The sequence below is a fragment of the Egretta garzetta genome, unplaced genomic scaffold (genome assembly GCF_000687185.1).
Source record: "Egretta garzetta isolate BGI_Z169 unplaced genomic scaffold, ASM68718v1 scaffold745, whole genome shotgun sequence".
Taxonomy (NCBI): Eukaryota; Metazoa; Chordata; class Aves; order Pelecaniformes; family Ardeidae; genus Egretta; species Egretta garzetta.
The window spans coordinates 121,873-134,090 of NW_009259678.1; the positions used below are offsets into that span (position 1 = coordinate 121,873).

Below are 12,218 nucleotides of genomic sequence, written 5' to 3' on the forward strand. Positions count from 1 at the left end.
AAAGAGTTAGGAGAGTGCAGAAAAGAATTTCTCTTCAATAGTCATCTCCTTTGGGGGCTGTAAGATTTTTACAGTATCCATATCTCAGGATGTTGCATACATGGGTGTTTTGTAGCGTAAAACATTAAAGAGTGACTGCGTGCTGCTGCTGAATAACAGTCTGATCAATTCTGTCACCAATTTCCTCCCAAAACGTCTGTATAGGAGCACAGAACCCAAAGAGGCTTGGTTGTTACAGTCAGCTTTTTGTTATCATGGGTAACTATGGAATGTAATGCTTTCTGTTCACCAACTGCATGCCATTTTAAATTGGTTTTCCTAAAACACAGAGCACCTCTTCACTGCCTCCACCAGCCCTTCCCCACCCCGCAGCACTGGCAGTAAGGCAGTTTCTAAAAGAAATGTAACTGTGCCAGCATATCTGTGTGCCTGGAGCACCAGGAGAGGCAAACAGTGCATCCTGCTGGTGTTAGGGGCAGAGTGAAACATCTTTGGAAAATGCAGTTCTAAACCAGCTAGGTTAATTAACTTGCCTGTAATTACCAGACTCGCTTCATTTCATCACGAAAGGCAGAGCCCATGTCTGATCCATGCATCTGATCTGGGGTGGCCCTCACGTTTCGCTGTGTGTGCTCTGCCTGCGCTCTGGAGGTCTGTAGCACCGTGGCCGTCCCTCGCCCTGCAGCGGGATTAGATGTTTCATGTTTTCTCTTTAGTGCTGAGTTACCCTTCTCGTATGCTGCTGCCTGGTTTGAGAACCAGTGTGGGGTTTTCACATTCATCGAGTTCTGGACTGCCATTATCCTGCACGTGTGGCACCACAGCCCCGTGTCTTTTCTTCATTTTCTTTTTAGTGTCACAGTTGCAGCTGACATTTGCTTCATTTTCAGTTTTGAACAGTTCGATGTTTCTGCGGTTCTTTTAAAACCTTCTTGCTTCTTGAACCCTCAGACTTTTAAATTACTTTTTTTAGTTGGTGCATTTGTTTTTGTTTTTGTAGACTCTATGCTTTTTTCTGTATCGACTTTTGAAACAATCTTTCATTTGGGGCCTTCCTTGCCAAGTCTTTCCTCTTTGTTCTATTCACAAATTCCAGGTAATTTTTTTATTTGCTTTTGACAGCCCTCACAAAAATAAATTTCAGGCGGCCTCTCCACTCGTGTGCATGGTTCCTCAGTCCTCACAACATCATGCGTTAGTTTCCTGAGTTTATTCAGATGTAATCATTTCAAACAGAGAAACTTAGAACCGAGATCTGTTTCCATTCAGTTCTTCTCTTTAAACAAGACAGATTCCAGATTACTTGCATTTTCCATAATTAATTTTTCTCTGTATTTACTAACCTCTAAACCAACATAATTTCCTGTTTGGAGAATACTAGGTGAAGATTCTTGGTTATGGCAGCCTCAGCAGTTTGCGCTCCACCACTCTTGGTAGTCTTTTCTCAGTCTCCCAGAGGCACAGAGGTCAGTGCTCTGCTAGGTATCTCCATCCAGACCACAGGGAGATGGAAGGGTGCTACAGCAAATGGCCTGCACTGCGTGGCAGAACTGCTCTTTGCTTCCTTCCGTGATGGTTTAGTTTTGCCCAGGCTGCCCCATCGTGTTTCTTTTCTGTTGTTTCACTCATGTCTGATCATGTGTTGTTATCTTGGTCTTTCGTTTCTTCCTTTCTCCAGCTCCAAGGCTGTTTTCCCATTGTTTCTGGGATCGCTAGAACATCTCACTTTTATGTTCTCCCCTCATAGGCCTGCCTCCACTGATACACAAATACCCGATTTGATTCTTACTGCTCAGACCCTTGTTAGAAGGTTGCGCAGGTCTCTGCCATCATTGTTAGTCTTCTGCTGTTCATTTTCCTTCCCACTTGCTGCCATTCCTTTATCATCACTTGCTGGATTTTCTTCCTCCTCCACACTGAAGCCAGGTGCCCAGGGGTTATGTCTCTCCCAGCCTTCGCTCCTGGCTTTATATGAGGTTGCTTATCGTTTTGCCAGCCTTGATTCCAGTGGGCCAGGATTCCCCGTGCTGAGGGGAGACCATCCACTGAGGAGGGATCCCTTTACTATGAGGGTTTCTGGCACTTAAAAACCTTCATGCCTTCCGAGTCCTTGAACCGTGCTGATTTTTGTTATTTTTTCATGATTTACTGTGTGTCTGACAGCTGGAAGGGTCCCCTCTGACTGGCACCTGAAATGGTGTTCCCATGCACGTCATCCTCGTTGCTGGTCTCGTCCAGCGTGTGTCCATGTGAGGATCTCCATGCCATCTCCTGGTGGGAGTGGGGTCACTGGGTTCTTCCAGACCCAAACCACCCAATTTTAGCAGATTAGGCATTGTCCTGTCCTCTGGAACCACTCTTGTTAAGGGTGTGTTGGCTTATTAAAATGGGGTCGGATATTGGTGGGAATCGTGAACGCTTTGTCCTTCTGCTGTTTCTCTGTTTGCCGATCACCTCACTCGCAGCCTTGAATATCCCACGTCTTTGTCCTTGTAGCGACTCCTACCCAAGCTGGGGACCTTGTTCTGTTGTGTGTGCAGCCCTGAACTGTGCTCGTGATCACGGTGCTTGGCCACTGTCTGTGATGGTATCGTTGTGTGTTGGTTCTCCTGCCATCTGCCTGTTACAAGTGGAATTTTGTGCTTAGCTGTTGTCAAGGCTCGGGGTGGGAGGACTTTACTCTGAGTTGCTCTTTATTTATATTGGAGCAAAAGATGCAGAGATTTTTGTGTATGTTTTTATCTCCTCATCTGTCCCACAGTTGTGGAGAACTCAACTTTTTTTGGTGCCCCCCATGCAGGTGAGCTTTGCTTTGATAATGTTTTCAGTGACAGTCTGTCCTGGAACTTGAAGGTGGGTTTTTTTAGGTACCTAGCGCCCAGGTTTTCAAGATGACGATCATGAACTTGGCGGGAAGTCTATGCACAGGCGTTTGGTGTGCTCGTCTTTGAAATGCCAATTACCGCATGCCTGGCTGTGAAAGGTGGGGAAAGTGGCAGATGTAAGAAATTCTTTTCTAGGCATAGTTTATGGTGTTTTCTGTCTCTTGGAGCTAGCTTTTGGCATAGGTGGGGTAGGCAGTGGTCAGAGCTGGCAGAACAGCCCTAGTAAGAGGTTCATCATTGCTTCGCTGCCTGATTTGTCCCTGCTTGAGCTCAGCGCTGCTGCCCCAGGAGAGTGAGGATTTGCAAATGGATCTAACCTGAGCATTACAGCTGCAGTGCACCAGCCGGACCTGCCAAGAGACAGGGGAAGGGGATGTCTCAGTCCCAGCTGCCTTGTTTCTCAGGTGTCCCTGGCCAGCTCATTTCTGTATGATACCAGCTCTCCTCAAGCCCCACTGCTTCTCTGCTGCTGTTTTTATTAAGCTGACGGCAAACCTGATTTAGTGTTAATGAGCAAAGTAAGTAAAAAAAAAACCCTGAAACTTCCTGACCATTGCACACATAAGTCTTCCCAGCAGAGTGTTCCTGGCAGTAACTCTTCAGAACAGTTTTGTTTTATATCAGGATTGTGTTTCTTGCCTGGATTCAGCTTCTGTAACCTGAACTCACTCACATATTGGGCAATTCTTGCAGAAATGCTGTGACCGGGTGTGCTGAGATGTGGTAGCGTCTTGCCTGTCTACAGCTGGAACTTTAATTACTGTGTTGATGAGTCCCCCGAGCACCTGTATGTAGGGACTGGGGATAGAGCTAGTCATGGTGGAGCTCCACAAGTGGAGGATCTGGTGATAAGAAAACCACCCTGTTGCTGGTTGGGCACTTTTCCTTTCCCCCTGCAGCTTAGTCTTCCTCAGTAATGAACAACAGTGTGAATGCATTCCACTGCCGGGCACGTCAAGGGGGACAAGAATATCCCTGCTGGTGGGAGGAGATGGTCTGTCAGTACCACCAAAGCGGTTTTAGGTCTGTACTGGCCATGACACATGTTTTATCCAGTTTAATTTATTCCCTTTAGTGAGATTGTCTCAGAGGTGGCCTTTGAGTAGCTTCCCAACAGCCTTGGTCAAGAAGAGCAACGATGCTGGGCAGTAGATTTCTAGAGGGAAGATACCCCGATTGCCTTTCTTCAGTGTTTGTAGGGCTGTTGCACCTACAGAGCTGGCTGCTATGAAACCAGCCTGAGTTCAGAGCTGTATCCTGTGCAAAAGTAAACCACTGTGGTGATACGGCATCACCTGGCGTGGCGCAGAGCTGTTGGGTGGCAGCCACAACCCCTTGTGTTTGCCTAGCAGGCCAAGGCATTCTCTAGTCCTGAGCTGTGTCAACAAGTAAGTGCATCACATGAGTTGAATCGTCCCAGGTTAACCAAAGTCCTATGTGTGCATTTAATGAGTAGATTTCGTGTGAGAACCTGTATCTGCTTGAGCTTATTGCTGGGTGTTCAAGATTCTTTGCAGCTGGTGCTTTTCATATCTGATTCATGCTTGTTTAAAGCAGACCAACTTTGTTCTAAGACTGAGAAGTCTCTTTTCCCTTACTAGGAAGAAGATCTCTTAAACGATGTTTGCAGGGAAGTAGTCGAGAAGTGGTCTGAATCTCAGATTGTTGACGCCAAAGAGAAAAAAGAAGGTAGTGTCGCTGCTCGGTGTGCCTTTCCTCGTGGTATGAGTGATTTGCAGGGCCTGACCAAGATGAGAACTGTCTGTCTGTCTTGTTAGGAGTTAAAACCAATGCTGCTAATATGATTCCAGATCTGACTAGCTTGTCGTTGCCGTTGCTGCTTATTTACTGTTTTGTCTCGAAACACCAAATGAGGATGAGTAGTTTCACTTCTGGCTGTCCCTAGCGTTCTCTTTGGGTTTGTAATCCTGCAGAGGAAAAGCTTTTTTAAATTTTTTTTCTGTAGGATTTTTTTCAATTTCCTTTCACAAAACACCTAGGGCTTTCTCTCTGTTCAGTGTTAACAATGTAGCAATGGCAGGTAGTGCTCTGATGGAATTTATTATGGTTATATTATGGTTATTGCGGTATAAAATGCCTATGCTACTCCAGGCGTTTGGACAGTGGGTGTTTTTATACAGCTACAGCTGCACCTGTGGAGAGCTGTGCTGTCCCTTCGGCTGCTGCTCACCCCAGTACGCATTAGGAAACCATCCTTATTCTCCCCTTTCAGAATCTTCTTTGAAAACTGTCCTTTTTTTTCCATAAATACTTGTAGGGGGGAAGCTCTGTGAGGCTGCTGCTCTACTAATGCTGCTCCTTTCCCAGTCCCGTGCATAGTCCCACCATTTCTTTGTACCCTCTCTGAATTCATCCCTTGTCTTCAGCTGTTGGCTCAGGAGCGAAGACCTCTGTCTTGTTCTTGTTCATCGGGGGAGGCTTGTTCTGGTCATGGAGCTCTGGAGAACAATGAAGTCATACACTGGGAAGATTTTGCTGGTTTAAGTAAACTGCATGGATCAGTTAGTGCTCTTCCAACTGCCTGGACCTAACCGTAGCCCATGACAATGTAACATCCCTTTTGGCAAAATCCTGCTTTTTATTTGCTTTACATTTTTTTGTTGGTTCTGATTGCAAACTGAATATTGTCACTGGCTGATGTCACTCTAGAAGCACTGAGCCCTTACTGTGAGGCCTGTTTTCACATAGCGCTTTTCTTGTCTAAACCTCATCATTTCACAGATACCACTCGCTGTCTCTCTACAGTTGAGGTGGCTGAATGACGCAGCAGTTCAGGGGCTTACCCCGAAAATTCACTGAAGTCTGTCCTTGGCCTAACCTGGCCTTTGGCTGGGGACAAGGAAAAGTTATGCTATTCCATGCATTACATAAAATAAATCCCTCTTTTGGGGACAAGTGATTGGAATTGCTGGAGCTGCTGCTGGACTCCTCCAGCTCGTACCATTGGTTACCCATGGGGATTTTTTTTACCTGCCAGAGAAGGAAGGTGGCAGGATGTGTCTAGGCTGTTAGAAGTGCAAGTATTTAATTATTTCACTGTGTTTCCATAAAAGGATAAATCCCCAATGAAGTCAGTATCTACTTGGAATAACAGAATCCTGAGGATAAGTTATTAACAAACAACTAAAAAAAATTTGGTGTCAAACCCGAAATGTCATTTTAAGAAATGGGCAGCAGAACTTCAGTGTTAAAAGGTAAATCAGCCGTTTGTTTCCCTAGGTAGGTAGACAAGAAAGTGTATTAAACTGCTCAGTCACCTTGGGTTTTCAGAATTTCTATCTGATGTGGTTTTAAGCACGTAGTTAAGTAAATTTATTTAGCTGCTTTTAACTGGAAGAGAATGCAATCTGGAGTAAAATGGATTTTCATTAGCAAGAGTCTTGCTGATTTTGAAGTTTCGTTGTGAAACTTCCCTCACACCAGGAAAAATAGCATCCGATCGTGGCTGTGTGCAGCCCGGGGTAGTTCCTCCTCGCAAGGAGAGGCTGGTGTCACATTGCTGCATCAGATGCCACGCTGGCCTTGAGCAGCTCCTGCTCTCTCAATCGTCAGACTGAATTCCCAGAAACAGGCTGGCTCTGTGTGTCAGCACTACTGGTGACATTGTGAGAGGGCTCATGGGAGGAGAGTGGGGGTATTTTGGGGTGAAACTTCTCCCTTTATCTTGGTGCACTTGTCCCCAGGGACAGCTGCCTCCCTGCAGATGGGGGACAGCCTGTGACAAGGGACAGTGCCTTTTGGGGACTGCAGGTGTAGGAGGCAGTGGCGTGTGGCATTTGTCAGCTGGGACTTCACTGCCATGTCCACAGGGCCTAACTGATGCTCTGACTCTTCTCCTTGCCAGATGAGATCCAAGCCATCGCCAGCATGATGGAGAAGCAGGCCAAGATAGTGGTGAAGCCAAAGGAGGTCTCCCAGGAAGAGAAGCAGAGGAAAGCTGCACTCCTGGCCCAGTATGCCAACGTGACGGACGAGGAGGAATATCCTTTTCCTGGCCCAGCCAGCACTCAGTGCTTTGAAGGACAATGTTTATTAAAAATCTCCTAAAACAATGCCTTTCCAGCTTTGCAGTGTCTAGTGGGGAGAATTGGGGCAAACCTTTCCATCTTCCTCCTCCACGATAAAATAACTCCCATGGAAAAAAGCATGAAAGCTCCTAGGTGGTGAAATGCCATGAGCAGATGCTCCTTTGAGGATGTTTCTCTGCCATTTCTACGCTCCCCCCCACCAACACGTGCTTGGCTGGGTAGTTTGCCCAGTCCAGGTGTGTTGCAGAAGAGGAGGGAATTGCCTCCCGGTAGCTCTGTGCACAGTAGTTAATGTATTGAATTTATCTCTTGCTTTCTGATGAGAGATGTGCTGAAAAGATCCTTTTTTTAGAGCGAGTATGTGTACAGTGAGAGAGTTTGAAGTTAACTCTTTGCTGTGCTGAAGAACAAGTTCTTCCTTGAAGAGCAGAGTTGAACAGGAGGGAATCATACCTGGCACTTGAGCAGTGGGAGGGAGCTGAATGTGGGGGTTTGTGATTGCCTGGTCTTTGCCTGCCTGCCTGTTTAGCTGCTTCTTCGTGGCTTGATAAAATTGTTATTGACAGGTTTTGAGTGGTGTGACTGTATAGAGGCAGAATTTCATTACTGATGTCTGTATTTCCTTAATTCTCTCACTGGTGAGGATGAACAGGATGGCTCGATTGCGACAGCAGTAAATATTGGATCAGAAAAATGTATCCTTTGAATTCTCTGTGACCAAGGCTTTTTGTAAGGAAGCCGCTTCCATGGTGAGTTTCCCATCCTTCCTTATCTGCATTGATACTCCCCGTTTCTTTAGGGCCACCTTTTAAGTTTGGTGATGCGTTTTTCTTTTCATGTAGCCTGACCTTGCTCATAATGAAAGGTGGAGGTCCATTGCTCCCTGCCCTGTGTGCACAGCTGAGACTGATCCTGCCATTCTCTTGCATGTCCTCTGTTCCTTCCTTCCTGCTTCCACCCCCTCTGAAGCTTCCAAGAACATGCTGTTATTAAGGATAATTCTCCCAGAACATCAGCTCAATGTTAACTGGTGTCCAGAGAGGTGAATCATGTCAGGAATTACTAGAAGTGCAACAGAAACACAACTACCATGAAACTCATGAGGCTATGGTGCAGCTGAACATTAATGGTGAACAAGGACCAATTATCCCATGTTTTTCTCAACACAATGATTTGGGACATTCCTTGAGCTCACCAGCTGGCAGGTTTAAGTTGGAAGGAGGTTTTTATCACACAATTAAAAAGTGAAACCAGAATTATTCTTGTCCCTACGTTGGTGATGGTGAGGAGGAAGAGGCAGTGGAGGAGACGCTCACTTGCTCTTTCTGATGCTCTTCCCAAAGCATTTGCCACGAGTTGCTGCAGGGGAGAGGACACGAGGCTGTGGGGATCCTTGGTGTTGAGCCGCCTCATCCGTTCCCACCTCTGCTGCAGGTGGGACAGGCGGAGCTGCCCCAGCCAGCGCTGTGTGGCACTGTTCCCATCCTGTCAGCTGGGATTGGGGAGCTTGAGGGAAGGCACTGCACCCGCCAGTTGTCAGTGCCCTGTCCCAGGGGCATCAGCTGTAATCGCGGCGTCTGCAGTTATGTACAGATACGTGCATGTATGTAAAAACAGACGTGTCATATACACAGCTGTAATGAATCCACTCGAGGAAGCTGTACTGTATGGATTGTTTTTCTTCCTCTTAAGTTTGTAGAGTTTTTACAAACTTTTTTACCTATAAGTCTTAAGAACCTGTAGGCAACTGATTTTTCTCAGAAAAATCCTTTCTAGGGAGCATGCGTTTACTCTATGTGACTTCTCTATTTGGAAAAACAAAGAGAGATTCCTTTTTCTTTTTCTGTTCCTCATTTCTTGTTCCCCAATTCCTCACCTGCTTGGTGAGGAAGCTGAAGTGGGAGTCAGGCAGTGAGGGGGAGGTAGAATAAAGCCAGCATCTGGTGTAGAGCCCCAAAACACGGTGCGGCTGCATCTGGAGTGTTGTCTGCCCTTAACACACCACCAGCGTTGTTCCGAAACACAAATGTGGAGGATGTCTTGAATGCCAGGAAGCTGGAACGGGAACTGCTGCGAGATGAGTTCCAGAAGAAAAAAGAGCAAGATAAACTCCAGCGAGAGAAGGATAAGCTGGCCAAGCAGGAGCGGAAGGAGAAGGAGAAGAAAAGGACACAAAAAGGCGAGCGGAAGCGATAGCTGAGGTTTTCCAGTTGGACTCTAAAGGGATAAAATTAACTACAAATACGGTGTGTTTAAAAAGCAGCAGAAATTCTGGGCACGTGTCTGGCGTGTGGTTCTTTGGAAGTGGGGTTTTTTGGTTTGTTTGGTTTTTTTTTTTTCATAGCAAAAAAGAAATTTCAAGCACCTCTTAAACTTGAAGTGTGCCATGTGCTTGTGGTGTCAAATGTCCCAGTCAGTTATTGTGGCCAATGTCTGTACCAAAGAACGGTGAAGTGATTCTGTCAGTGTTTTAAGTCGATTGATTTTTACTTCTAACCACTTCAAGCAAAGCAAAACGAGATGTAGGAGAGGGCTTCCAAGCTGGCTGCGTCCTCCTGCTGGCCTTGATTTGCAGCAGCAGCGCGTTGTGGCTTGAGAACGGAGCAGAGCCCCTCTCTGACGTGTAATTAAGGACATGCTGCTGCAGGGTGAACGTGTATTTATTTACGCCAGCCTTGAAAAATGTATTTGCAAATACATGTATTTATGCTGCCAAGAACAATGCTACGCCTTCGTTCTGGTTGAGCTGAGAGAGCAGGGTTTGGAGCCGACCTCAGCGAGGGTAAGTGCTGTTCTGCAGCAAGAGAAAGGAAATGTTATGAAATATCTATGAGTTGCAGCTATGAGACTGCATCACCCACGGGCTCTGGGTAAGGGAAACGCCGTGCTGATTTGAGCATCAGCCAGAGTAGAAAATCGGTTGAGCCCTTAACGCTGTTTTAAGACTTTATGCAGGTGGCTGGAAAATGGTGCTCCCCAATGATTCATGTGGGTGAAGATCGACTGTTACTTCTATGTTGGTTGCCAAGGCGAATGCTTTAAGGCAGGCTCTGCGCTGAGTGGCTGTGAGTCGGATGCGCTGGGTTTACAAGCCGGCTGCTCTCACTGGGCACAGCTGCAGTCAGGAGCTGCCTGTAGGGGCTGCAGGCTCCTCTTGCCCCCAAAGGGCTTGTTACCTGCTGTTTCCAGCCGGTTTTGTGATGGCATCACGTGCCTCTGGAGAGAACACTAATTTCTGTATGCTGAGTGTGAAGGAGGACCTGCAGTGCTTTGGGGGGCATGGGAGGAACCAGTGTGCCTTGTCTCCTGCACCCTTTGTGCTCTGGCCACTGTGTGCTCCTGGCGGCTCCCGAGGGTGCCTGGCTGCAGCGCCCGCTTTCAGCACTGCTCTGATGAAAGGGTCACGCGTCCTGTTTAACCAGTCGCTGCAAGCGTCAGCATCTAACTGCTTTATCTTTGGACTTGAACAATAAAACTGGTTGGCCAAGAAGTAGGTTCCTCTCTTGTCTGAGTGAATGTTGCGGTGAGCAATTGTGGTGCCCGGTGGTGTGGTGGGGAGGCTCCTCTCTGACCTGTCCTGTGTCCTGTTCCCCAAGGCTGTAGTGCATCCCTTCACCTCTTCTCTGGGCCCCTGCAGGGCCGTGAAGGAGCTGCCCTTGTCCCCAGGGCTGGCTTCACTTCCCAGCCTGGAGCGCTGCCTTTGAGGGCGGTTCACACTGCTGCTGGTGTGTGGAATGGGGTAGCTGTTGAGGGAGAAGGGTGTCACAGCACCATCACCGCACAGGGGCTGCTCAAACCCCAGCACCATTCTGTGACCTGGAGCCCTTAGTACACCCCCAGGGCTCAAGTCTGCCTGAAGCAGCCCTGGCCACATCTGGGTTTTGGGAAGCTGCTGGTTCTCCAGGGCAATTTAATGCTTCCACTTACACTTCAGTTGCTCTGGCAGCAGCAGCGGGTGGTAGGAGTTGGGGTTTTTCCCACATTCCTATGCTGGGCACCAAGAGCTCTTCCCCAAACCTCTGCTTACTAGCAGAAAGCAAGCGGAGGGCTGGAGCTACCCACCTGCACCAGTGCCAGCACACCAGGGCCCCTTATAGCTCATTTCTGAGACCTTTGGCTGTACAGGTCCAGAGAAAACTGCTGTGTTCACTTACTAGTGACAGGAACTGAGCCCCCTCTGCCCCTCACCGAGCTCGAGAGCCAAAGCACAAAAGGCTACGCACTAAGCACATACCAAAATGTATACATTCAGAGGGTTGTATGGATTTAACTCACAAGCACACCGGGTGTCACCTTTACTGGTACCATCCCCACCCTGCACCCACCATCACAGGGGCTGTGCTGTTTGTTGTGTCTGGCTAGCCCAGACTTTGCAGTTAATAAAGGCCCTTTTAGGGACAGGGAAACAGGAGCAGTTTTGGCGTTGGAAACCCAAAGGCATGCTGTAGTCTTGTGTAAATGGACAGGTGACTCGGCCTTGCCAGAAGGGTTCACAGTTCCATGGGGCTGCTGTCAGACTGCAAAGCTGCTGCAGCCCAGACATGGTGATTTTTGCTATTGATTCAGTGCCCAGACCAGACGCTGCCCCTTGAGAGCTGGATGCCAATGCTAGACTAACATTCAAGACATTCAGGAATGCATTACTGGTGTTGGCACCAAGAAATTTATAGAGCAGGAATAAATACTCCAGCCAGACTCCTAAGATTTCTAGTGCAGATACTGAAATGACCACATCATCTCTCTCTGACAGTACAGGACCTGTAACTCACGAGATACTTGCAGGGAAAAGAGTTCTACCACTTTGGCTTCATGGCACTGATACAGTTTTGCCCTTGGTTTATCTAAAGTTACAGTCATTTCTCACTACAAAAGGGTAATTTCAGTATCATCATTGCCTTCTATCCATACCTTCTACCTCTGGGATGGATGCACTCCTCCTGTTTGACCTAACTGAACTTGGCCCGGGCAGATGCTCAGTTAGTAGGTCTGACCAAAGTTAATCCCACTGTGTGAGGCCAGCAGTGAGAACTCAGCACCCAGCCCAAAAAAAACCCCAGTTTGGCTGAAGACTGGCCTGATAAGCGACCAAAATTGTGTGAACACAGCAGAAAACCTGACTACTCATCAACCACTTCATGCAATCGATACTGGTGACCACTGAGGTCCCTTGTGCTTGCACTCAGCAGCAGCTGCCTGCATGGCAGCCATCTACCCTCGTGTCGGGACGGCTCTTGAGGTTACTCCTCAACGCTGAGATCCCTTACCCAACACCAGGCATCGATGG

General features: G+C 47.6%; 1 protein-coding gene across 2 annotated transcripts; it reads left to right on the forward strand.

Annotated features, from left to right (window-relative positions):
- Window positions 1–6: 6 nt before the first annotated feature.
- CCDC43 (coiled-coil domain containing 43) lies at window positions 7–10,500 on the forward strand. Of its 2 annotated transcripts, XM_035893991.1 has the most exons (5): window positions 7–2,587; window positions 4,487–4,574; window positions 6,751–6,886; window positions 7,571–7,629; window positions 8,943–10,498. In XM_035893991.1, the coding sequence occupies exons 1-5, from the start codon at window positions 2,387–2,389 to the stop codon at window positions 9,128–9,130; spliced, it is 672 nt and encodes a 223-aa protein (XP_035749884.1). In that variant the 5' UTR covers window positions 7–2,386; the 3' UTR covers window positions 9,131–10,498. The 2 variants fall into 2 exon arrangements, with proteins under 2 accessions (XP_035749884.1, XP_035749885.1); XM_035893992.1 differs by lacking the exons at window positions 7–2,587; window positions 4,487–4,574 and adding an exon at window positions 4,584–6,100 and having other exon boundaries at window positions 8,943–10,500.
- The last annotated feature ends 1,718 nt before the right edge of the window (window positions 10,501–12,218 follow it).

Bases quoted from the DNA above. Each gene is read 5' to 3' on its own strand.
- CCDC43 (XM_035893991.1), top strand. From the start codon at position 2,387: ATGGGGTCGGATATTGGTGGGAATCGTGAACGCTTTGTCCTTCTGCTG. The intron at 4,575-6,750 runs GTAGTGTCGCTG...TCTCCTTGCCAG, and splicing joins CGCCAAAGAGAAAAAAGAAG to ATGAGATCCAAGCCATCGCC. The intron at 6,887-7,570 runs ATATCCTTTTCC...TAATTCTCTCAC, and splicing joins AACGTGACGGACGAGGAGGA to TGGTGAGGATGAACAGGATG.